General features: G+C 44.4%; 2 protein-coding genes across 10 annotated transcripts in view; one reads left to right on the forward strand and one right to left on the reverse strand.

Annotated features, from left to right (window-relative positions):
- The window catches only part of LOC114660439 (serine protease inhibitor Kazal-type 1-like), an 821,621-nt gene that overhangs the window by 497,051 nt on the left and 297,215 nt on the right, over positions 1 to 27,355 (reverse strand). The window lies entirely within an intron of this gene.
- Positions 1 to 27,355, forward strand: part of LOC114660438 (serine protease inhibitor Kazal-type 1-like) — a 565,538-nt gene that overhangs the window by 306,853 nt on the left and 231,330 nt on the right. For 2 of the 8 annotated variants that reach the window (XM_051934258.1, XM_051934257.1), the window contains exon 1: positions 14,829 to 14,909. The exons of the other annotated variants lie outside the window; for them this stretch is intronic. In XM_051934258.1, coding sequence (XP_051790218.1) covers positions 14,858 to 14,909 — 52 coding nt within the window. In that variant the 5' untranslated portion in view covers positions 14,829 to 14,857. Of the gene's footprint in view, positions 1 to 14,828; positions 14,910 to 27,355 lie in introns of those variants that run through there. 8 annotated transcript variants of the gene reach the window in all.

Here is a 27,355-nt window from a genome sequence, read left to right on the forward strand (position 1 = left end):
GAATCTTAACTAGGAAAAGAAACTCCGAACACATTTCTCCAGTTTTGATGTCACTACACTGGTTACCTGTGTCATTCAGGATTGACTTTAAAATTCTGCTTATGGTTTATAAAGCTTTAAATAATCTTGCCCCATCTTATATATCGGAATGTCTGACATCTTATATTCCAAATCGTAACCTCAGATCCTCAACTGAGTGTCTCCTTAGAATTCCAAGAGCAAAACTTAAAAGAAGTGGTGAGGCGGCCTTCTGCTGTTATGCACCTAAAATCTGGAATAGCCTGCCAGTAGGAATTCGCCAGGCTAATACAGTGGAGCACTTTAAAAAACTACTGAAAACACATTACTGTAACATGGCCTTGTCATAACTTCACTGTAATTTAATCCTGATACTCTGTATATCCAATTCATTATAATAACTATTCATGGTGGCTCTAAAATCTGTACTAACCCCCACTCTCTCTTCTGTTTCCTTTTCCAGTGTCCTTTTGGTGGTGGCTTGTGCCCCCACCATCTACTCAAAGCACCGTGATGTTCCAACAGTGATGGATTAAAAGCCAGAAGTCTGCATGACCATCATCATCAAGTCCTTCCGTGAGAACCCTAAATACTAAGAGGACTATTTCATTTTTGTTAGGTAGAATGCCCAGAGGGGACTGGGTGGTGTCATGGCCTGGAATCCCTGCAGATTTTATTTTTTTCTCCAGCCATCTGGAGTTTTTTTTTTTGTTTTTTCTGTCTCCCCTGGCCATCGGACCTTACTCCTTTTTTATGTTAACTATTGTTGTCTTATTTTCATTTCTTATTTTGTCTGTTATTTTTATTTTCTTCTCTTCATTATGTAAAGCACTTTGAGCTACTTTTTTGTATGAAAATGTGCTATAGAAATAAATGTTGTTGTTGTTGCTCCCATCCAAACTGCTGAAGCTTTGAAATTATCTGTCAGGAAGAAGGGGATCAGCTGCCTAAATGCAGGTGTGTAAAGCTTGTAGAGATTTACCAAAGATGACTTGAAGCCCTAGTTGGTGCCAAAGGGGCTTTTACAAAGTACTGATTTATGGGTCTTAACACTTTTATGGATATGAGATTCCAGTTGTTGATTTTGAAAAAAATTGCACACCCTTCTGAAAACATGCTGTCATTTTATCATTATGGGGTTTGTTGTGTGTAGATTGGTATACAAGAATGGCACAATAATCCTTTAATGGAAATTTACAACCCAAAGAAGTGTGCAAAACATGAAGGGCGGCTGCAATGGAAAGACAAGGATGGTCCAGCGTCCTGACCAGGATGGCTGACAGTTCCTTGCCCAGGTAGGAGGCCAGCTGGGAAGGACAAAAAGTGGTGCTGGTAGTTATGTCTACCTCCACCACCCCAGTGCACACGATGGCAGCATCTCACTGGTGGAGACCTGCAGAGCAGGATGGGAGATGTAGTCAAGTCAAGACAAACTTTCTTTAAAACACCCAAAACTGAAGCAAAGTGCTGTACAAGAAAGGATAAAAGAGGCAGTTTAATATATATATATATACATACATACACACACATATATATATATATATATATATATATATATTGTGGTGGGCGGCGGCTAAATATTCCGGTCCTCACCCCCAGGCCACCAGGTGGAGCTCTTACGACAACATGGACGTTCCCCAAATTCCAGCAGGGCCTCATGGACTTTGTAGTTTATATGCAAAGCCCTGCTGGGTACCATGGGGACCACCAGGAGTCGCTGTAAGGGGGCTGTCGGACTCTTACGTGCCCTATAACCCGGAAGTGCGTCAGGATCATATGACAAGAAGAAATGACGTGCTTCTGGGTTGAAGAAAGGAGCTTTTTATCCGACCCGGAAGTGTTCATGATCACATGGACAAAAGAGAGAAACGCTTCCGGGTCATGGACTATATAAAGGACTCTGGGAAACCAGTACACTGAGCTGAGCCAGGAGGAAGGGTGGCGAAGTGTCTGGGAGTGTGGAGGATTGATTATTGTAGTGATTAGTGTATTGGTTAATTTATGAGTATTGTGGAGTGGAGGGTGCTTTGTGCACGTTATTGTTCAAATAAAATTAATATTTGGACTTTTATCTGGTGTCTGGAGTCAAGTCAGAGGGTTCAAGAGGACGACAGTGACCTCAATCTGTCACAATATACATACATATATACATACACATTTATATATACGTATTTACTGTATATCTCAGAGAAGTGCAAACATAAGCATGCTGGACAGTAGTTTGTTTTTCTACAACACAAATTCAGTACGACACCAGTGTCTCCAAACACTCAATATTAAGCTTATTACGTTTTATAGTGAAATTCTTTACATACACAATATACAGTAATTAGGGATGTGTACCGCCTGGCCGACTAAAGCGACTCAACCTTCCCTCGATAGCTCGATTCGCTCGCTATCTGTCCAAGTTTAAATTGTTTGTTAAATGGAGGAATTGAAAAAAAAAACTTTTCACAAGAGGAGGATCAACGACGTGAACCCCTGGTGTTTTTACTGAGAGACAGTTGCGATACCATTGAGCCACCTAACTGGGGTAATTAATGAGCTCCACACAACTGAACTACTACTACTGTTCTTACTGCAGCGGATGTAGACAATAAATGTTGTTTGACATTTGCACATTAAATTGGTTTAATTGACATGAGACTATCATTGTTGTATTCTCCTAATGAAGACGAAAAAAATATATTTATAGATGTATACTATATAACGTACGGTTTTGAAGAAAATTAACCATTGCATAAAAAGTGCACAATTTATCTTTTTATATATATAAAGTTAATATATGACAATATATCTTTGACACAACGTATCAGACAAAGGAAATCACAGCAATCCACAGTAACAATAATGAATACTCAGCAACTTCCTGAATTGTCATTTCAGAGCGTCACTTAACAATATCCACTGAAGTGTGTAGTGTCAATATGAATTACAAAATATAACTGGAGAGTTAAGTGTCAGATAGGCTCTCAAAAATATACAGGTCAATGCCTTCGAGTGTGTTGAGGCTTCACAAAGCCTCCTGTAACTGCTCATGTCTGCTCACCTCCTTGACCGTCTTGAGGGTTTATTAACCAGTGCGTATGTCTGCTCGGCATTTCGAACCACGTTCCACGCTTCATTAACCAGTGCGTATGTCTGCTCAGTGCTTAGAAACATGCTTGATGATTCCAGTGCGTATGTCTGCTCAGTGCTTCCAGTCATTATTCATCGAGCTCCCGTTTGAAGTACATATGGCATTGGCAGAGTTAAAAAACTCAACAGAATTGCCAGGAGAAATGAATGTTTGTGGATGATCAATACATTTTAAATGATTGTGTCCGATAATACTTAGTGGCAAGAAATAAAACTATAAATTATACATCATACAAATGTCGACTTGTAACCCAGCCACAGGGGATGCACAAACCAGTGTGTTTCTTTGTGTCGGTCCCAAGCCCCGATAAATAGGGAGGGTTACATCAGGAAGGGCATCCCATGTAAAATTTTGCTAAATCAATATGTGGACAATGATGCAGATTTCTATACCGGTCGAGCCCCGGGTTAACAATGGCCGCCACCAGTACTGTTAGCCAACATGGTGCTGGTGGAAATTGGGCTACGGATTGTGTCCAGAGGCAAGAGGAGAGGAGGAAGGTAAAGAGAGTGGGACTGAAGGCAGGAACTCTGAATGTTGGCAGTATGACTGGTAAGGAGAGAGAGTTAGCAGATATGATGGAGAGAAGGAAGGCTGATATATTGTGTGTGAAGAGACTAAATGGAAGGGGAGTAAGGCCAGGTGGATCAGAGGGGTTTCAAATTGTTCTATCATGGTGGGAGTGGGTGGAGAAATGGGGTTAGAGTTATTCTGAAGGAACAGCATGACAAGAGTGTTCTGGAGGTGAAAAGAGTGTCAGACAGAGTGATGATTATGAAGCTGGAAATTGGAGGTGTGATGATGAATGTTGTTAGTGCATATGCCCGGCAAGTTGGGTGTGCGATGGATGGGACCAACATCTTTTCCATTCTTCATCCTCTTCATCATTGTCCTTACTTCCTCCTTGCTAATCTGTTGCACTTCCTGATTCACAATCTCCACATCATCCAACCTCTTCTCTCTCTCGTTCTCTTCATTCATCAGCCTCTCAAAGTCCTCTTTCCATCTGCTCAACACACTCTCCTCACTTGTGGGTATGTTTCCATCTTTATCCTTTATCACCCTAACCTGCTTTACATCTTTCCCAGCTCGGTCCCTCTGTCTAGACCACCGGTCCTTTTCTCCCCCCTTAGTGTCCAACCCCTCATACAACTCATCATATGCCTTTTCTGTAGCCTTTGCCAAAGAAAAGTGAGTTGGATGAAGTGATGAACAGTTTACCCAAGGGACAGAAAGTGGTGATTGGAAAAGATTTCAACGGACATGTTAGTGAAGGGAACAGAGGAGACAAAGAAGTGATGGGTAGATGTGGTGTCAAGGAGAGGAATGAAGTAAGTCAGAGGATAGTGGATTTTGCCAAAAGAATGGACATGGCTGTGGTGAATACATATTTTAAGAAGAGGGAGGAACATAGGGTTACGTACAAGAGTGGAGGAAGATGCACACAGGTAGATGACATCCTATGCAGAAGAGTTGATCTGAAGGAGATTGAAGACTGCAAAGTGGTGACAGGGGAAAGTGTAGTTAAGCAGCACAGGATGGTGGTCTGTAGGATGACGCTGGAGATCAAGAAGAGGAAGAGAGTGAGGGCAGAGCCAAGGATCAAATGGTGGAAGTTGAAAAAGGAAGACTGCAAGGTTGAGTTTAGGGAGGAGGTGAGACAGGCACTGGGTGGCAGTGAAGAGTCACCAGACAGTTGGGCACCTACAGAAGATGTAGTAAGGATGACAGCAAGAAGGGTGATTGGTGTGACATCTGGACAAAGAAAAAAGGAAAATAAACCTGGTGGTGGAATGGGAAAGTACAGGAGAGTATAAAGAGGAAGAGGATGGCGAAGAAGAAGTGGGATAGTCAGAGAGCTGTAGAAAGTAGACAAGAGTACAAGGAAATAAGGTGCAAGGTGAAGAGAGAGGTGACGAAGGCTAAAGAAAAGGCGTATGATGAGTTGTATGAGGGGTTGGACACTAAGGAGGGAGAAAAGGACCAGTGGGCTACACAGAGGGGCCAAGCTGGGAAAGATGTACAGCAGGTTAGGGTGATAAAGGATAAAGATGGAAACATACTCACAAATGAGGAGAGTGTGTTGTGAAGATGGAAAGAGTACTTTGAGAGGCTGATGAATGAAGAGAACAAAAGAAGAGGTTGGATGATGTGGAGATAGTGAATCAGGAAGTGCAATGGATTAGCAAGGAGGAAGTAAGGACAGCGATGAAGGGGATGAAGAATGGAAAGGCCGTTGGTCCAGATGACATACCTGTGGAAGCATGGAGGTGTTTAGGAGAGATGGCAGTGGAGTTTCTAACCAGATTGTTTAATGGAATCTTGCAAAGTGAGAGGATGCCTGAGGAGTGGAGAAGAAGTGGACTGGTGCCGATATTTAAGAATAAGGGGGATGTGCAGGACTGCAGTAACTACAGGGGGATAAAATTGATGAACCCCAGCATGAAGTTATGGGAAAGAGTAGTCGAAGCTCAATTAAGAAGTGAGGTGATGATTGGTGAGCAGCAGGATGGTTTCATGCCAAGAAAGAGCACCACAGATGAAATGTTTGCTCTGAGGATGTTGATGGAGAAGTTTAGACAAGTCCAGAAGGAGTTGTATTGTGTCTTTGTGGACCTGGAGAAAGCATATGACAGGGTGACTGAGAGGAGCTGTGGTATTGTATGAGGAAGTCGGGTGTGGCAGAGAAGTACATAAGAGTTGTACAGGATAATTATGAGGGAAATGTGACAGGGGTGAGGTCAGCGGAAGGAGCGACGGATGCATTCAGCGTGAAGGTGGGATTAAATCAGGGATCGGCTCTGAGTCCTTTCTTATTTGCAATGGTGATGGACAGGTTGACAGACGAGATTAGACTGGAGTCCCTGTGGACTGTGATGCTTGCTGATGACTTTGTGATGTGTAGTGAGAGTAGGGAGCAGGTTGATGAGACCCTGGAGACGTGGAGATATGAGAGGAGAGGAATGAAGGTCAATAGGACAACAAGACAGAATACATGTGTGCAAATGAGAGGGAAGTCAGTGGAATGGGGAGGATGAAGGGAGTAGAGTTGGTGAAGGTGGATGAGTTTAAATACTTGGGATTAACAGTACAGAGTAATGGGATTGTGGAAGATAAGTGGAAGATAAGTGAAGAAGAGAGTGCAGGCAGGGTGGAGAAGAGTGTCAGGAGTGATTTGTGACAGACGGGTATCAGCAAGAGTGAAAGGGAAGGTCTACAGGACGGTAGTGAGACTAGCTATGTTATATGGGCTGGAGATGGTGGCACAGGAGACAGAGCTGGAGGTGACAGAGTTAAAGATGCTGAGATTTGCATTGGGTGTGGTGAGGATGGACAGGATTAGAAATGAGGACATTAGAGGGTCAGCTCAAGTTGGATGGTTGGGAGACAAAGTCAGAGAGGCGAGATTGCGTTGGTTTGGACATGTGCAGAGGAGAGATGAAGGGTATATTTGGAGAAGGATGCTAAGGATAGAGCTGCCAGGCAAGAGAAGAAGAGGAAGGCCTAAGTGAAGGTTTATGGATGTGGTGAGAGAGGACATGCAGGTAACAGAGCAAGATGGAGAGGAGAGGAAGGTATGGAAGATGATGATCTGCTGTGGAGACCCCTAACAGGAGCAACTGAAAGGAGAAGAAGAAATTTTTTTTTTTGGATTTTATTAAAATCACACAACATTCCATACAAATAAATCAATTTTTATAAACATAAGATCAAAAACAAATCAACCTCCATCCCTGAAAAAGAGAGCTAAGCCAGCAGGGTAAAACTTAAAGCTAGTAAAAATAAGTAAATAGATGAATTCATAAGTGACTCTTTATAAATGGAGAGAAAAAAAGGAAAAAAGGGGAGAGAATCTGCTTCCTCAGTGCTTTAAAAGCTTATTCTAAGCTGTTATTGATGAGATCCTGACAGGTTTCGAAAAATTTCTGCACAGATTCTCTAAGTGAGAATTTGATTTTTTGCACTTTCAAATAATATATCACATCAGTCACCCACTGACTCAGAATAGCAGAGTTAGGATTCTTCCAGTTGAGCAAGAAAAGTCTACGTGCCAATAGTGTAGTAAAGGCAATCACAGTTTGTTTGTCCTTCTCCACTTTAAACCCGTTGGTGAGCCCACCAAACACAACTGTTAGTGGATTAGGAGGGATTGTGACACCAACGCTGTCTGAAAGGCATTTAAAGATTTTGGTGCAGAATGATGTTAATTTGGTGCAGGTCCAGAACATGTGGCCTAGTGAAGCTGGAGCTCGATTGCAGCGTTCACAGGTTGGATCTTGCCCTGGAAACATTTTGGACAATTTTAAATGAGACAGATGTGCTCGATATATAATTTTGAGTTGAATAAATTCTATGCTTTGTGCATATGGAGCTCGAGTGGATTCTGTGCATTGCTGCCTTCGACTCCTTTTCTGAGATGCTGAGTGAGAGATCCTTTTCCCACTGTCCTCTTGGATCTTTGAAAGGGAGGGACTGTAAAATGGTTTTATAAATTACAGAAATGCTGTCTGAGTCCTCGAGACTGATCAGTATTTTTTCCGGCATAGAGGTAGGTGGGAGGTGAAGAAAATTGGGCAGGTTCTGTTTAACAAAGTTTCTGATTTGAAGGTAGTGAAAGAAATGTGTGGCTGGAAAGTTACATTTGGAATGTAATTGTACATAGGATGCAATGACAATGTCTATGTACAGATCTCTAAGTGATTTAATCCTAAATGTTTTCCAGACATTAAAAACTGCATATGTTTGAGTGAGTGGAAAAAGGAGGTTCTCGTGCAGAGGTGCCACAGATTAAAGCTTCTCTATCTTAAAATGCTTTCTACATTGGCTTCAAATTCTGAGTGAGTGAAGCACAATTGGGTTATTAGTATATTGGCGATAACTTGCATTTATTGGGGTACAAAGCAAAGAATATAAAGAAGTACTGCAAGATTTTATTTCTATTGCCGACCAAGCCTTTGTTCATCTATTTGTGTCCATGTCCAGGTTGTTTTTGCTTGTATATTTGCTGCCCAGTAATAAAATTGAAAGTTAGGTAGAGCCATGCCACCTTCTGCCTTAGGTCTTTGTAGGGTCGCTCTTTAGATACGTGGATGTTTTGAATTCCAAATAAATGCGGTTATGGTTGAATCTAATTTCTTAAAAAAATGATTTATTGATGTATATTGGAATGTTTTGAAATAAAAAGAGAAGCTTAGGGAAGATATTCATCTTAACAATGTTATTTCTTCCAGCTAAAGTGAAATGAAGGGTTGACCATCTATGCAAGTCTTGTTTAATTTTTTCCATGCAGACAGTGAAATTTTGTTGATAAAGAACTTTATGTTTACTTGTGATATTTAATAATAATAATAATTTTTTGCATTTATATAGCGCTTTTCTCACTACTCAAAGCGCTTTTCCCCTCGGTATTTAAGCTGATCTGCGATGATAAAAGGGAAGGTGTCCAATCTAATATTGTGTGCTTGAGAATTCACTGGAAAGAGCACACTTTTAGTCAAAATAATTTGGAGACCAGAAATCTTTTGAAATTCTCTAAGTGCTGTTAGGACTGCAGGCTTAGTGTTTTGTGGGTCTGATATATACAGTACCATATCATCTGCATATAAAGAAATTTTCTGTTCAAGTCCTTCTCTGATAACCCCCTTTATCTCATAAGCATTTCTACAGTGAACTGCCAGTGGCTCAATGGCAATTGCAAAAAGCAGTGGTGACAAGGGGCATCCTTGTCTGGTACCATTCTAGTTCTAGTTTAAAGTAGTCTGAAATAATGTTGTTAATACAAACTGAAGTTTCTGGATTGGTGTACAGTAGTTTGATCCATGCACAAACGTTTGGGCCAAACCCTAATTTTTCCAATGTAGTGAAAAGGTAGTTCCATTCAATCATATCAAATGCTTTTTCTGTCTTTTAGACTTTGCAGGTGAATATATTATATTAATCAGGCGCCAAAGATTGGAAGCTAATTGTCGGCCTTTAATAAATCCTGTTTGATCTTGTGATATTACCGAAGGCAGCACTTTCTCTATCCTTCTAGCTAGGCCTTTGGAGAGTATCTTAACATCATTATTCAGAAGTGAAATTGGTCTGTGTGATGCACATTGTAATAAGTCCTTATTTTGTTTAGGAAAGACGGTGATTAACGCTTGGCAAAAAGTTTGAGTTGAAATTTTATTGTCTCTAGCTCCTGTAAAAGTTGCTAATAAGGGGAGCTAGTTGAGTGGAGAATTGCATTTAAAATTCTGCAGGGTTGCCATCAGGGCCTGCTGCTTTCCCACTCTGAATTAACTTCATAGCATCTAGTAATTCTGATAGTGCCAGAGGTTTATCCAGTTCCTCTGCACTGAGAGTATCAATTTGTGGTATCTGTAATGTATCCAGAAATGCATTAAATTGTGTGTTGCCTTCTTTAACTCAGTAGAATATAAGGATTTATAGTAGTCTCTAAATATGTGCATGATATTTTTATGGTCAATGATTTTGTCTCCATTTCTGTTGGTGATTGTTGGGATTGCATTGCAAACTTCTTGCTTGTGGATTTGTTGAGCTAAGAGCTTATTAGCTTTCTCTCCATGTTCATAGTAATGATGTCTTGATTTAGAAATGAGTTGTTCTGTTTCTTTAGTTGTCAAGAGTTTGAGTTCTGAATGCAGAGCCTGCCTTTTCCTATGAAGAGCCTAACTTAGACGCCTGACATGTTCTTGGTCTATTCTAATAATTTCATTGATTAGCTCGGATACCTTCTTGGTTTCCAATTTAGTTCTGTGGGAAAGATATGAAATGATCTGTCCTCTTAAGAAGGCCTTTAGAGTTTCCCAGAGTAATCCTGCAGAGACCTCTGAGGATGTATTTGTCTCTAGAAATAAGTTGATTTGTTTGGATATAAATTCTGTACAGTTCTCATCTGCTAATAAAAGTGGGTTAAGACTTATGTCTTAGTGGATTATGTGGGGCATAATGATTTTAGCTCCAAGATGAAAGGGGCATGGTCGGAAATAACAATAGCGTCGTACTTGAAAGATTTAATTGTAGGCAAGAAATTGTTATCTACAAATGAAATAATCAATTCTTGAGTAGCAATGATGCACTGGTGAGTAGAAGGAGTATGCTCTTGAGTTTGGGTTAGAAATCTCCATGGTTCTGATAAGTTGTGGTCAGTTACAAACTGTGTAGATGTCATCGTCCCTGTGGCAGGAGACCTATCTAGGTCTGGATCTAAAACATAAGTAAAGTCCCTAGCCATTATAATTTTATGAGTGTTCACCTTGGGAATGGATGAAAATACATTTTGTATGAATACCCTATCATCGACATTGGGTGCATAAATATTTATTAAAATCACTTTACAGTTGAATAAATTGCCCATGACAATCACATATCTCCCTTCATGATCAGATACTACATCTGATGCTACAAATGAGACTGTTCTACATATAAGAATTCCCACACCTCTAGTTTTCTTTGTAAAGCTGGAATGGAATATTTGGCCAGTCCAGTTTTTTTTTTGCAGCTGGAACTGATCCTTGCTTAATAAATGGTCACCATTTACCAAAATGGTCACCAAAATACTATTTTAGCGTTTAGACCTGTTAGGTGAGAGAAAACTTTTTTCTCTTTAATTCATGATTCAGACCTTTAACATTCCAGCTCACAAAGTTAACTGCTCGGTCATGGAGACATTGATTCTGAATTTGTGATGTCATTTTGTAGTCTTAACTGAAAATGAAACAGCTTTGACCTAAATATCCAATTTTCCCAGGAGTTATTTTTGTGAAGCCTATTGTTACGTTGGCACTTGTCGTTATAAGGATTGAAAGGTTAGATTAGATACATCTTGCTCTCTTTCTCCCCCTCCAGTCCCCCCACCCCCCATTTTGCCTCCCCAGTTGAGCCTGGACCCCACTTCACAAAGTCCCAGTCCTCTGACATACCTAGAGACAGAGCCCCTCCTAAACAAAACAAGCCCCCCAGCAGCGGCGTATGAGGATTGAAATTAAGATATCTATTGCTAATAAAGTCCAAATACTATAAGCATAAAATAAAATCAACAACAGTCTTGAAATAGTAATAAATAGTAAGACCAGGGTATGGTGTTAAAAAGTCACCCCGGATAAGCATAGCAAGACCTAATACAATAATAACAGTAACAATAAACCAAGGGTATGATGTTAAAAAAAAAAAAAACAGAAACAGAAAGTGGCCGAGAAGGGAGAAGAATGTATAATTAAGGTACCAGTATCATTGCAAGTGGATCAGACAGCGGTAAGATCTTCTTTGCCATGCCAGGACAGGGTGTGATGATACAAATGTATTTATTTTCAAATATAATCTCTTGTTTCCTTCTGAGAAGTGACATCACATTAAATTTAGATTGTAATTTCTCGAAGTGCACGACCAAAGACATAGGTTTAGAGGTATCTGATCCCCGTATGCGGTCAGCTGCTGCTATCTCGGTGTCTGATTTAAAGTCCACTCCAATTATTTTTGAGAATAGTTCAGCTATGAATTTCACTGAGTTTGGACTTTCACAATTCTCAGGTAGAACTTTTATTCTAATATTATTCCTTCTGCATCCATCTTCCAGAGCAGCAAGTCTGTCTCCGAGTCTTTTGCATTCGGAATTCGCCGCTGTTGCTTTTCCATCAGCGGTAGATGCCAAGTGTTCGGCTGTTTCAATTCGAGTTGTGAATATCTGCTTAACGTCTTCCAGCTGATCAGCACGTGCTTTCAGATTAGACGCATTTTCCTGAATGTGTTCCTCAGTTTTTTCCTGTATACCTTTAAAGGCTGCCTCAAAGTGATTATATACACGTTTCTCCAAGTCTTTATTATCCTGCCACAGCTCCAACCGCAGCTTCTCGTCTGTCTTCTCGCTTGTCTTGATCAAACCATTTATTTCTTTCTTTATATCTTTCTGAATGTCTTGCTTGAGCTCATTTATGGCTGTGGCCATTGCAGTGATTGTTACCTTCAGTTTGGACAGATCGTTTCGGCTTTCATGAAGTGGCAATCCCTATTACAGCCGATGCTTCTGGCTCGCGAGGAATAGGTGAAAACGCGGAATGCAAGGCCATTTCCAGTATCAAGTGATCTTCTGGATTCAGCGAGCTATCGTGACCTGCATCACTTGCACATTCACTCCCATTTTCGCTCTCGACTGGAGATGATGCAGCGAAGCTGGATTCTGGGAAGTCTTTGCTTTCGCCTGCCTGTTCCAGGTCAGTCTCTGAAAAGCTGTACCTTGAACTTGGACTTGTTACCTGCCTAGGCTTGGATGTAGCTTTTAATATTGTTTGTTTCTGAGCCCCTTTCTTGCCACTCATGTTTATATAGGCTTGCATATACTGTAATAGAACCTCCTTTTGATGGGTAAATACAGGATAATAAGAAATAATAGGAAAAATTACACCACTGATAACAGAGCTCCACTTCAGACTGTCCATCTCCCGTAACGGACAAGAAGAAGAAGAAATTTGAAGTTGGTCATGAGTTTGTGTAACATTAATGAAAATGGCCAGGTGGTGTCACTAGGGAGGTAAGTGTCAAATGCTTCGAAGCTTCGATACGATTTCCGACACAAATGATTGAAATGTTACTATGCTTCGTGAGGCTTCACAAGGCCAATGTGTTTCAATAAACAATTCACACACAAGAATTACCTCATTTGCAGATCTTGGGTACTGATCGTAAAGGATCCAAATTTGTTCATCAAGATTTTCTTGAAATATGGAAGTAAATTGGTTTCTCATTGGGGAGTCCAAAATGTCTGATCTTTTTAAATACAAGAGATGAAGAACATCCCAGAATGTGACCCATTTTTTTTGCAGTGAACCCTTGACCTGAGAGCATCTGTTCTGTGGACACAGTCACTCTACGTGACGCCGGTGTAGTAATCTGATGAGAGGAGTGACATGTGCCCACCTCAGCTGGCTGAACACCAGACGTGCTGCTACATTTTTAAATCATCTGCAGTGACTTGGTGACACATGACAGTACTCCTGCCAGCAGAGAGGTCACAGTAGTCCAGACGTGACAAGATGAAACCCTGGACCAGGAGTTGTGCTGCATACTATGTTACATATGGTCTGATCTTGTGGATGTTCTACAGAGTAAAACTTACAGACCATAGTAAGGTGGTCCTTGAAGGACAGATGGTCATCAGTCGTGACAAACCAACTTAGCAGGTGACAGTGGTAGTGAGCCAAGCTGACAGGGAACAGACTGAGGAGCTCAGATAACAAAATGGTTGATCTTTGCTAGGCTTAGCTGCAGATGGTGTTCTTCCATCCAGGTTGCAACATCAGGGAAACGACAGGTATAGCTATATCAATAAATTGTATTTTATTAATGATTATTAAAGCACTGATAGGTAAAACCATAGAACTGCATGACAGGGAGAGGAGAAGACCCAGCAGTGATCCTTGAGGCACTCCTGTGCTTGTGTGACACACCCTTGGCATCTCTCCATCTCTCCATGCCCGGACACACCACAGAATCTGCCCAGGAGGCAGGTGTCAATCCTGGTGGCTGATCATGTCAGAGGTAGAGGAGAGATCAGGCAGGACGAGCAGAGATGACATTCACATCAACAACAGTAAGCAGAGCTGTCTCAGTGGAATGGCTGTCCATGAAGTTCGACTGATTAGAGTCAAGCAGACTTGGTTAGAAACAGGAGAGGAGAGACACGGGCCTGTGATGAGCGACTTGAGATGGGCTGAGAGGGGCATCTTGAGGAGAGGAGTTATTGGGGTCTGTTTGAACAATGCAGGAAAAGGGCCTGTGAAAAATTCATAATTGACAAGACCCCCTTTCGTTCTCAATAACAAAAATTGAAGAAAACTTTACTTTAAGGAAAAGATTCAGGTAAGTCAACACCAGCATATGGCTTACGATGATAAAGCAACATAACTGAAATCAGAAGGGCGAGCAGAAGTGTTGAAAATGACATGTGTGACAAGTGACATGAAAGCCACCAAGTGACATGAAAGCCACCAAAGTACATTTAACAATATAACAACATAAAAAGTTGATGATAATAAGAGTTATTAAGACATCAAATACTGATCTGAGCAAAGCTGGGCAGAAAGAGAGAAGATCAGTAAAGCAGTCAGCATCCATTACTGATGTCCAATGAAGGGCAAAACCAGCATCAGCTGCTGGGGGTCTTTTACAGACAGATGGGATACCATCAGGCATGAGAAGGATTTAGTGTGATGGAGCAACATGTCTGTCTGTCACCTGGCAGGGTCCTCACTGGACTGTCAAGAGCGTATCGCGGGTCAGACGATTCGGCAAAGTGACAGTCTTGGAGACAAGAGCCTCAGCTGTGAGTTCATGAGGGGCCGAAGGGGGGAGAATGGCGACAAATTGTGGAGCATCAGCCAAGTCATTAATATAGGGGGTATAAAGATTAGGGGGGCACAAGTGATGGGAGTTACCTGAGAAACTTGGACAGGAATGAAGGGTCACATCAGGGAGCACACAGGCCACGTAGCCACACGCCACACCAGCTATCTATCTATGTGACGTGTGTATCTCCAAGGCTTTTCATAATTTAAAATAGTTTTGAATTTTTGTAATTGGGAGGCTCATGCCCGTAAGACGTTTTTTAGTTCATTTTCCTGATATGCTGCCTTATAAATTGAGGGCAGCAGCGTTTTGGGCAGCCAGTCTGAGTCAGACACGCCAACGAGACGAGTCAAGATGTCTGCCATGCGCCTCCTGCTGCTGTGCGTTGCCTTCATTTGCCTCTCAGGTGACACTCCTGCTTATTCAGTTCAAGTCTTTTCCACAGTAGTCAGTTTGGTGGGAAAAAAATAAAAATGATTAGGAAAATAGGCTTTAAGAAGGTTTAAGGGGAATTAATTCAATTTTGTTCAATTTTAGTTCTGATTTCTACTCGTGTGGGTTTTGTGTGTTCTCTCCCTGTGAGTTTTGTTTCTGATGATCTGTTTTTTCTCTAACATGAACAGGTTAAATATGTTTAATTTAGGTAGAGTTGTGTTTATAACTTTACACACCCCTGGCAGAACCTGTAAAATGTTAGCCATTTTAATAAAATACAAGTGGTCAGACAAAGCCCTCTTCTTTTATTAGGTGGAGTGGTCAGGTAAAGATTTGTAACATCAGGCAGAACACGCAAACCCCATGCAGGGAGGACAGGGGATGGGAACTCTGATATCCTAATGGCGGGCAGCAGCATTAACACTGCGCCACTGCGCCACCTGGGTTTTATATAAATTATGAAGAGGTATAAAAGGCGCTATATAGTACAGAGAGTATATACAGAGACATGAAAAGCTTTAAAGGACAGATAGCTATTGAAAGGCATTATGTAAAAGATAGATAGATAGATAGATAGATAGATAGATAGATAGATAGATAGATAGATAGATAGATAGATAGATAGATAGATAGATAGAAAGGCACTATATAATAGATAGATAGATAGATAGATAGATAGATAGATAGATAGATAGATAGATAGATAGATAGATAGATAGAAAGGCACTATGATAGATAGATAGATAGATAGATAGATAGATAGATAGATAGATAGATAGATAGATAGATAGATAGATAGATAAAATGAAAGGCACTATATAATAGATAGATAGATAGATAGATAGATAGATAGATAGATAGATAGATAGATAGATAGATAGATAGATAGATAGATATTAGTGTCCATTTTCACACACACATACACTGGTTCACTTTCGAGATGTCCACTATCAATATAAACTCATCTTTGACATGTGGGAGTAAAGCCTGACGACAAACCTATGCAGACTCCACACAGATGATGACCAGGCGTGGGGTTTAAGCTCTGGACGTGGCGTCTGTGGGGCAGCAGTGATGTCCACTGCCCCGCCATGCCACTGATGTTGTTGCCCCTTCTTTGCCTTTTCATTTTGATGGCCGCTTTGTCCACCTGCTCAGCTGTTTCTGTGTTTCCTTAACATGATATCCAGGTGGGAATGTCAGCCTCTCGGGATCACACAAGGGTTGCTGGAGAGGAGCCCACTGAGGAGTTTGTGCCTTCATAGCCCATCAGTGTAGCGGTCAGCTCAGAGCAGCACATGCTCTATGTGATGATGGCATTGACAGATGTATTTTGTTTTATGTGATGTCTGATATGATGATAGATTCTTACTATTAAGTCCTTCTAAATGTTTACTTCTGACAGTGGATGAAGATTTACATTTTTTAGATGTTTCATGGAGTTTTCAATGATGGGTTTCTCCCTGTTTTCCTCCACAGACTTGACAAGTGGGGAAGACCTCCCTCCACAGGTAAGGGTATCCTCAGGTTTTCTCCTTCAGTGCCCGGCTGCTTACGTCTACCTGACCTTCTACTTTCCATTTCTGTAGCCCAACTGTCAGAACCTCAGGAATATTCTCTGTGATATTATCCGCAGCCCCTTGTGTGGCAGTAATGGCAATACCTACATCAACATCTGCTCATTCTGTAGTATGAAACGGTGAGTAACAAGGGCTTTGAAAACCACCTGAGTGTTCAGATATTGACGTTTAGACAGCTAATTTGAACCTAACTTGAGGGAATCAATGGAGGGGACTGAAGAAGTCTGTACCAGCATCAAGAACTTTCTGTCTGTGAGAGACCCCTTTAGCAGGGCAATTTTGGAAGGGTGAGGTCAGAGGGGGCTTGTTGTTATCAGATCACTTGACTTCAAACTGGAAGGGAGTGTTAAAGTGGCCACTGCTGTTAGTGATCTTGTCACCTGAGCATGTCATTTTAAGGTCATGTCCCATTACAAGACTTTCCCAGCTATTTTCAGTCATAGACTTCATTTACATAATGTCATCGAGTCGGGGGGCCGTCACACTGCGGTCCTGTGATTAGCAGTCATGTTGTCTCACATCTCCAACTTTCTCAGTCCAACCAATTCGTGACTCGTGGCCTCCAACAGGTTACATTGCCTTAAATTGTAGGGGCGGAGCCTGTGTGCAGTAACACTGACAGCCAATGAGTGCCAAGCAGGAAGTACAACCCAGTGAATGCTGTGACGAGCAAAAAGGAACACAAGAGTTTTGGATCCTGCATAGAGAAGAGAGACTCGTCTGTCTGATGTCTCGTGTTTTATATACCAAGAGGAAAATCAAGAAAGGAAAGTCACATCTTGTTAAATTTTTTCCATGCAAACAGGAAAATTTAATTGAAAAAGAGCTTTATATTTACTTGTAATATTTACATCTCAATATTTAAACTCATCTACTTAGATAAATGGGAAGGTGTGCAGTCCGATATTATGTGCTAGAGATTTCACTGGATAAAGCACACTTTTATCCATCCATCCATTATCCAACCCACTACTGTATATCCTAACTACAGGGTCACAGGGGTCTGCTGGAGCCAATTCTTAGCCAACACAGGGCGCAAGGCAAGAAACAAACCCCGGGCAGGGCGCCAGCCCACCTCAGGGCACACACACCTGCACACCAAGCACACACTAGGGACAATTTAGGATCTCCAATGCACCTAACCTGCATGTCTTTGGACTGTGGGAGGAAACCGGAGAACCCGGAGGAAACCCATTCAGGCATGACACTTTTATTCAAATGGATTTTAAGTGCAGATATCTTTTGAATATCTGCTAACGCTTTTAGGACTGCTGGCACAGATTGTTGTGGGTGCGATACATACAGTACCATATCATCTACATATTGTGATATTTTCTGTTCAAGTCTTTCTCTGAGAATCCCCTTCATCTCTGATGCATTTTGAAAGTAAACAGGCAGTGGTTCAATGGCTATTGCAAAGAGCAAAGGTGATAAGGGGCATCCTTGTCGAGGACAGCATTCTAGTTTGAAGTTATCTGAAATAATGTTTTGAATTCTGGACTACCATAAAGTAATTTGTTCCATGCACATATGTTTTGGCCGAACCCATTCAAGCATATCGTCTAATGTGACATTGGCTTAATATGACATGCTCTGGGGTTTCTAGTCTTTCAAAATGGTGTACTCAGGCGATGAGATCAGCAACACCAGTCGTCAAGGGTGACACCTCCTCTGACTAGAAGTGGTATAATGTGACCTGCCCTGTGATTGCTAGTCATGTGATCAGATATCCTCCGGTGACGAGATCAGCAACTGGAGTCGTTAAGTTTGACATTCCCGCTGACTTGAAGTCATGTAATGTGTCATCAGTGTAATGTGACAGCCCTGGGATTTCTAGTCACGTGATCCGATATCCTCAGGTGACGAGATCAGCACCTGCACTTGTCAAGTGTGACATCCTCTCTGAAGAGCACTAATGTAACATCGGTTTAAGACTGTCACCTTCAGTGTGGCTGACATCATCGGTGTGTGACTTTGTTTAACATCACCGACTGACATCTCTGTACAAAACTGCAAACTCCGTCACCTGCAGGTTTGTGTGTTAAGTTGAGCTGTGAGCCTCAAGAGAGAAGCAAATCTCGCTCAGTGGGCCACAACGGTCTTCAGGTGAGCAGTGCGGGTTCTCGCGGTCAGGCAGGTGTTTGGGATGAAGAAGATAAAATTTCAGAGTCTGGTAATTCTACTCAGTAATGAGGGCATCTCAGAGTGCCTGTTGATTGGCACACACGTGTCACATTGTCACTGAACTCTGTACTCGTCACATCACACATCACACAAGAGCAGCTGGCCTTTACATTTCTGAGGATGACTGTCGTATTTTAATAATTTATTCTTTTTATCCATTTTGAACCCCTGCTCTTCTTCATCCTAACCTTCAATTTTACAGATGTTCCCCACCTAGCTTTTCTATTAGTCAGACCATCTTGAGTCTCCTATCAGTTGTTTCCATATTTCCACAAAGTGTCACAGACAACGGTCTGAAGATCTGTGACTGCGAGTGAACAGGCAGGTTTAGGGCATTTATAATAGTGCCTTTTTGGGGTGTGTAGTGAAGCAGCTTGCAGTCAGAACACATGGCCTTCCTTTTTTTTTACACTCAGATCACAGGCAGGTCATGTAATTGGCACGGTGGTCCGGCATGCCAGGTGTGTTTGGGGTCATCTGAACTTTTTAATCATTATTAGTCACTTCTATCCTCGTTCATCACGATTGTGCAGCATCAGCCTGCACTTATTTGAAATAACGAGATACAAACAGTTCAGATATCCCATAATATTCTACATATTGACTCCCTGTATGCAATGTGCTCCTTTTATTAACTAAGCTGTTGTACTGAGAGGACAGTGGTCACCTGATCCAGGACCACCAAAGGTGTTGCCGTCCCATACCTGCCTCAGGTGTGCAGGTGGAGCTGGGCACGGCTCTTAAAGTCTCCTGTGAGTGGAATGAAGGAAGCATCACAGAGTGGACATCTTGGCTCATTGGTTTTATTTTTCTCATGTCTTTCCTTTACAGAAATTCAATTACTCCGCTGTACGTTGTAAAAAATGGAGCTTGTTGAATCGATGATGGAACCCCTGGATGTTTACTGATCTTCACTCCGCTTTGCACTTCACAAGCCCCCTTTGCCCCTCTGCTGACCCCTGCATCCTTTTAAATCTGAAATAAACATTTCCTTCTAGCATGAAATCTGATCTCTGCCTCATCTTGATTGTGTGTTTCTCTCATATTCATCTAAAGTGACCTCCAAATCATGACTGCATACCACAGTTCTTTCCTGATTTCCACAATGTAAGGCCTGGCAGGTGTGACGGCTCCTTCCGGTGACACTGCTGGACACTGCGCCTGCCACAGGAGGATTTCATAAGTGACTTTTCTGCACAGTGTCTTTCTATTACAAACTTCATGTTGTCCACAAGGTGGTCTAACAGGCAAGGTGGCTCCCTGGATGACAAAGGATATCGTTGGTGAAGTTTAGTGCCTTATGATTGTATATAGCGCCTTTCATCATGAGCAGCAGCTGTTTTCATATTTCAATACTCTGAGGGCTGGCTGTTCCAACAACTTCTTCAGTTCATGGGGAGTCACTCTTTTAATGGTTGAATATGACACTTTGTGACTTTATATAGTGCCTTTTTTTGTGAACACCAGTTGATCCTACATTTCTGTACTGTGAGGTCTAGCAGGCTTTGAATTTGTGACCTTATGATTTTATATAGTGCCTTTCATCATGAACACCTGATTTTGTCCCATTTCTGTCTACTGCAAGCCATGACAAGTGCAGTGACTCACTAAGCTCACAGAGTGTCACTCTTGGTGGCTGAATGTGCCACCTTATCATTTTTGATTTTGAATAAATTTGCATACCCTTCGGGAAACAAGTTGTCACTTTGCCATTATGGGCTTTTTTGAGTGTAGATTGGTGGAAAAGAATGGCACATTAATCCTTTAAAATTAAATTTGCAACACAATAAAGTGTGAAAAATATGAAAGGGGGCTTTAATGGAAAGACAAGGATGGTCCAGCGTCCTGACCAGGATGGCTCCCAGTTCCTTGTCTGGGTGGGAGGCCTGCTGGGAAGGATACACTGTGGCTGCTGCTGGTAGTTATGTCTACCTCCCCGTCCCCAGTGCACACAATGGCAGCATCCCACTGGTGGTACTCCCATATGGAGACCTGCAAGGCAGGCTGGGAGTTGTAGTCAAGTCAAATCAAACTTTATTTAAAAAACCATATTTACAAAGGATTAAAGAGGCAGTTAAACATCCATCCATCCATCCATTTTCTAACCCGCTGAATCCGAACACAGGGTCACGGGGGTCTGCTGGAGCCAATCCCAGCCAACAAGGCAGGAAGCAATCCCGGGCAGGGTGCCAACCCACCGCAGGACACACACAAACACACCCACACACCAAGCACACACTAGGGCCAATTTAGAATCGCCAATCCACCTAACCTGCATGTCTTTGGACTGTGGGAGGAAACCAGAGCGCCCGGAGGAAACCCACGCAGACACGGGGAGAACATGCAAACACCACGCAGGGTGGACCCGGGAAGCGAACCCGGGTCTCCTAACTGCGAGGCAGCAGCGCTACCACTGCGCCACCGTGCCGCCGGCAGTTAAACATTTTTACATAAATATACATATATAGATCTATACATACACATTGTCACGCACGCGCGATTAGGGAGCCGCGGAACGACCTAAACTGTTGCGCGAAGACATATACCAGACGGGAATGGCGGAGTACTAACCTTTCTCTATTTATCTCCAACAGAAAGAAAGACACAACACCGCCATGAACGGCTGAACATGGAATTTCAACACGCCACTTCCGCCTTCCCTCTGTCGCATCCCAATGACGTCAGCAGTCCCATCATCCATCTCGGTTCCTTCCCAGCAGCGCTTCATCCATTTCCGGTCCCTCCCTCATAAATGTTCCCCCCGTCCGCCATGATGGCGAACGGTGTTATGACAGTTGTATGGAATATTCAATTGATTGCACTTTTCCCACAGTATACGGGGCCGGAAAACCCCAAACCTTTTTTGACTATTTGTGTCTTTTTTACAGTGGCGTAGTCGGCAGGAGAGAAAGGTTGTCTGAACATGACAGAAGGACAGGACCTAAACGAAGTGCTGACCGGGATGGCTGCCCAAATCCAGAATCTTCGGATTGCACACGCAGAAACAACGCGGGAGCTTGAAGCAACCAAGGCAAGGCTGACAACGGCAGAAGCGGTAAGACCGGAGCCCTCCAGACCTCCGCCTCCTCCGATGGTACCGTTGTCCGATGCAGACGATATAGAGTCATACCTCGGCATATTTGATAGGACCGCCTCTCGCAACCAGTGGCCGCGGGCGGAGTGGGCATCCATTTTGGCTCCGTACCTGAAGGGTGCTGCGCAGCGGGCCTATTATGATCTCCCCGAGGAGGAGGCCGCAGATTACGACCTCCTAAAGCCAGAGATCCTAAGTCGCTACGGCATCACTACGGACCAGCAGGCGAGTGAATGGCGAACCTGGAAGTTCAACCCCGACCACCCTGCCCGAGCCCAGGCTTTCGTGTTCTGGAGCAAGATGGGGCGTTGGTTAAGACCAGAAGGTCCCCAGGCACGTAAAGTCGTAGAGCAGGTGGCTTGTGAGGGCTTAGTAAACGCTATGCCGGGATATCTCGCCCAGCAGGTCCGTAGACACCCCTACAAAGACATGAAAGGACTCTTGGAGGTCCTGGAGCGTCAACTTGCGGTACACCGAGCCGGGGGATCGGAAAAGTCGGCTCGTGGCGCCCGACAGGGACGGTCCAGTCACTCCGAGCCCACACGTCGCGCGGCGGAAGCACCGCCGAAAGCCAAGGACAGACCCGGGCCACCGCGCTGTTTCAAGTGCGGGGACCTCGGTCACCTGTTGTCTGCCTGCCCGTTGTATCAGCCACTCCAGGAGCCAATGGACTGCACTTGGGCCACCACCGAAAGGTACTGTGCTCTGTCAAACCCTCTGGCTATTCCAAATACGGGAGTGGTTTTAGTAAATGGTCATTCTGTGCTTGCATTGTTTGATTCCGGCAGTAACATTACCATTGTTGCTCGCCGTTATGTTTTACCGCAACAATGGCGATACCAGTACGTTAGTGTAACTTGTGTACATGGGGAGACCAAGTCTTATAAGTCCGCAAAGTGTTTTCTATCATGGAATGGTGGCTTGTCTCGATTAAAGGTCGCAGTTTTACCCGAGCCACCTTTTCCTGTCATTTTGGGACACGACTGGTCCGATAGCAACAGCGGGAAACAATTAACCACTCCTAGGGCTAAGTTGGGTCTTGTTATGGGTACGTGAAGCACCACCCCCGCGGCTCCCAGGCCGTGCACACGGGCGACTGCCGTAAATAACAGTGACCGGGGGGAAGAGTCTCTAGCGTCGGACCTCGACCCGGAAGAAGATCCGGGCGAGGGCACGAGCCAAAGAGTCTGCAGAGCTCCTGTACATGCGGACCCAATAGACTCTATGATCAATCAGTTCCGGTCTACCCCCGCGTCATTTAAAAGGGAGCAGTGGAATGATGATTCCCTAAAAAACGCCCGGAATGCAATTGTTTCAATAAATGACCATTTGTCTGATGATTCCTTGCCACCGGAGCCCTACTTTGTATTAGAACATGATCTGTTGTATCGAGTTGCGAGTCACGAAGGTGGAGCGCGGAAGTTATTGTTAGTGCCGCGAACCTTCCGGCGGGAGGTTTGCGAACTGGCACACTCCCACCTCCTAGGCGCCCATTTGGGAACCGAAAAAACGCTGGAGAGAATTAAACAGCGGTTTTATTGGCCAGGAATAAATGAGGAGGTCCGACGTTTCTGTCAGTCCTGCCCGGAGTGTCAGATCCGTCAGATTCCTAGGAGGGACCTTGCTCCTTTAGTTCCTATTCTCCTTATTGATGTTCCCTTCGAGAGGATCGGTATTGATCTTGTAGGTCCCCTAGAACCTTCGACCCGTGGCCAAAAATACATATTGGTCATGGTAGATTATGCAACTCGATACCCAGAAGCGGTACCCTTACGGTCCGCTACTTCCAAGAATATCGCACGGGAATTAGTCAGGCTCTTTGCCCGAGTGGGAATACCTAAAGAAGTCCTCACGGATCAAGGTACTCCCTTTACTTCGGATACGTTCAGGGAGGTTGCTAAGTTACTTAAAATCAAACATCTGAGGACGTCGGTTTATCACCCGCAAACCGATGGCTTAGTGGAGCGTTTTAATCAGACACTTAAACAGATGTTACGTAAGGTAGTCAGCGCGGACGGTCGGAACTGGGACGAGCTTTTGCCCTTCGTGCTCTTTGCTTACCGGGAAGTCCCACAGGCCTCCACGGGTTTCTCCCCCTTTGAACTCTTATATGGACGTCAGCCCCGGGGGCTTTTAGATATATTAAAAGAAGGCTGGGAGGAGGAGGCTCTGCCTGGCTGTAATGTTTTGGAGTACATCGCGCAAATGCGCGATAAAATGAACAAAATCCGACCCATCCTAAAAGATCACATGACCCGTGCTCAAGCAACGCAAGCCCGGTCCTATAATAAAAATGCTGTCCTCCGGGAATTTCACCCCGGAGACCGCATAATGGTGCTCGTACCCACATCCCATTCTAAATTACTGGCCCATTGGCAGGGTCCTTATGAGGTTAAGGAGCGGAAAGGGCTGGTGGATTATTTGGTGAAACAACCAAATCGTAGACCTGCCGAGAGAGTGTACCACGAGAACTTGTTAAAGCCGTGGAGAGATAGGGACGAGGCTCCACCCTCCGGTACCGCCCTCTCCCTTTGCGCAAGTAAACTCACACTTAACCTCGGACCAGACTTAACCCCATCACAACGGCTGGAGCTGGAACATGCTATCCATGCCGTCCCCGAAGTGGTTAGCGAGGTACCTGGCCGTACTTCGTTGATTGAGCACGATATTGTTACTGACCCGGGGGTGATAGTCAGGGAGAGACCCTATCGCCTCCCGGAAGCAAAGAGGACGGAAGTGGAATTGGAAATCCAAAGGATGCTAGACATGAATATTATTGAGGAAAGCTATAGTCCCTGGTCCAGTCCTATCGTCCTCGTATCTAAGCCAGACGGGTCCTGGAGGTTCTGCAATGACTTCAGGCGTCTGAACCAAGTCTCTAAGTTCGATGCCTACCCTATGCCCCGAGTGGACGATCTCTTGGAACGCCTAGGGAGGGCACAATACTTGACTACCTTGGACATGACAAAAGGGTACTGGCAAATTCCCCTAACGGCATCCGCCAGAGAGAAAACAGCATTCAGTACCCCTAGTGGACATTGGCAGTATAAGGTCCTCCCATTCGCGTTGCACGGGGCACCTGCTACATTCCAGCGTCTGGTGGACAGAGTGCTACGACCCCATCAATCCTATTGTGCCGCCTACTTGGATGACGTAGTCATTTATTCCGGCACCTGGGAGGAACATATACTGCAGGTGTATGCTGTTCTTGCCACACTAGCGAAAGCCGGCCTCCGCATTAATCCCTGTAAGTGTTACTTTGGCTTAAGGGAGGCCAAATATTTAGGCTACCTAGTTGGGCGGGGACAGGTGAAACCCCAATGCTCCAAAATAAAAGACATCTTGGAATGGCCCCGTCCGATGACCAAGAAACAGGTGCAGGCTTTCTTGGGGTTAGCGGGGTATTACCGCCGGTTTGTTCCCCATTTCTCTGAGAAGGCAGCACCCTTGACTGATCTGACAAAGAAAGGGTCTCCTGTCTATGTGGTATGGAACCAGAAAGCGGAACTGGCATTCAGTGACTTGAAAAAGGCCCTGACGTCGGCACCTATATTACACACCCCTGATTTCTCTTTACCTTTTCTTCTCCAGACCGACGCTTCAGACACAGGCCTGGGTGCAGTGTTGAGCCAGAGCGTCGACGGTGCCGAACACCCCGTGTTTTACCTGAGCCGGAAATTGTTGGACCGAGAGACCCGGTACGTGGCGGTTGAGAGGGAGGCCTTGGCCATTAAGTGGGCGGTGACTCATCTGCGGTACTACCTGCTGGGTCGTGAGTTCACTCTGGTAACGGACCATGCCGCCCTGCAGTGGATGGCCCTGCACAAGGAATCGAACCCTCGTGTCACCAGGTGGTTTTTGGACCTGCAGCCATACAAGTTTACCGTTACTTATCGCCGGGGTCCCCTTCAGGCCAATGCTGATGCCCTCTCCCGGGTTCACGACCTCTCGGTTCGGTCCGCCCGACCCGGTGGGTCTGGGCTGAGGGGGGGGTCATGTCACGCACGCGCGATTAGGGAGCAGCGGAACGACCTAAACTGTTGCGCGAAAACATATACCAGACGGGAATGGCGGAGTACTAACCTTTCTCTATTTATCTCCAACAGAAAGAAAGACACAACACCGCCATGAACGGCTGAACATGGAATTTCAACACGCCACTTCTGCCTTCCCTCTGTCGCATCCCAATGACGTCAGCAGTCCCATCATCCATCTCGGTTCCTTCCCAGCAGCGCTTCATCCATTTCCGGTCCCTCCCTCATAAATGTTCCCCCCGTCCGCCATGATGGCGAACGGTGTTATGACAGTTGTATGGAATATTCAATTGATTGCACTTTTCCCACAGTATACGGGGCCGGAAAACCCCAAACCTTTTTTGACTATTTGTGTCTTTTTTACAACATATAGACACATATATATAAATATATTTTGTGGCAGGAGGCTCCTGGAAGGACCGGGAGGCGGTTTATTCATTCCCCGGGCCATGAGAGGACAACCGCTCTGGATAAAGAAGGGACCACGGGGACGGAGCCAGGAGGCTCAAACCCATTGGGGCCCATGACCGTCATCAGGGGGCGCCCCGAGCGTCGTGGAGTCCAGCAAACCTGCACTTCTGCTACACCTGGGCAGGTGGATGCAGAACCTTCCGGGGTCACCCGGAGTGCTTCCGGGTGCTCGTGCGGCACTTCCGCCACACCAGGAAGTGCCGTTGGAAGGTCATCAATGAGCATGTGGAGCACATCCGGGTGAGCATTAAAAGGGACCGCCTTCCTACAGTCTGGGAGATAGAGTCGGGAGTGGGAGCAGGACAAAGCTCCCGTGAGGAGAGTAGAGGCGGTCCACGGACATTGGAAGAGAGGCCCGTGTTAGGGGTGTTTGGTGTGGGAGCACTGTGTACAGTGTGGGACTTTGGGAACAAAATAAACATCTAGTTTTATAAAGTGTTGGTGTCTGTCTGGTGGTGTTCGGGTGTATCTCACAATGACATCCCAGATGGGACTCTCCGCCTGTTGTAAGGCGGGGACCCCATTAAATAATTTTGTGAGGCGACCGGCACCTCAGGCCACCACACACACGTGCCGCATGGAAGCGGTCCGCACACACACCGCAGATGGTCCGCAAAGCACCATGGGGCCACCTGCGGTTCACCGAGGTGCCATCTCCAACCCAATGGGGGAGAGGAATGTCTGGCGAGGTCTCCTGGCTCCGTCCCCGTGGTCCCTTCTTTATCCAGAGCGGTTGTCCTCTCGTGGCCCGGGGAATGAATAAACCGCCTCCCGGTCCTTCCAGGAGCCTCCTGCCACAAAATATATTTATATATATGTGTCTATATGTGTATGTATAGATCTATACAGTATATGTATATATATGTAAAAATGTTTAACTGCCTCTTTAATCCTTTGTAAATATGGTTTTTTAAATAAAGTTTGACTTGACTTGACTACAACTCCCAGCCTGCCCTGCAGGTCTCCATATGGGAGTACCGCCAGTGGGATGCTGCCATCATGTGCACTGGGGACGGGGAGGTAGACATAACTACCAGGAGAGCTGCGGATTCTC

Source organism: Erpetoichthys calabaricus, chromosome 11 (genome assembly GCF_900747795.2).
Source record: "Erpetoichthys calabaricus chromosome 11, fErpCal1.3, whole genome shotgun sequence".
Classification (NCBI taxonomy): Eukaryota; Metazoa; Chordata; class Cladistia; order Polypteriformes; family Polypteridae; genus Erpetoichthys; species Erpetoichthys calabaricus.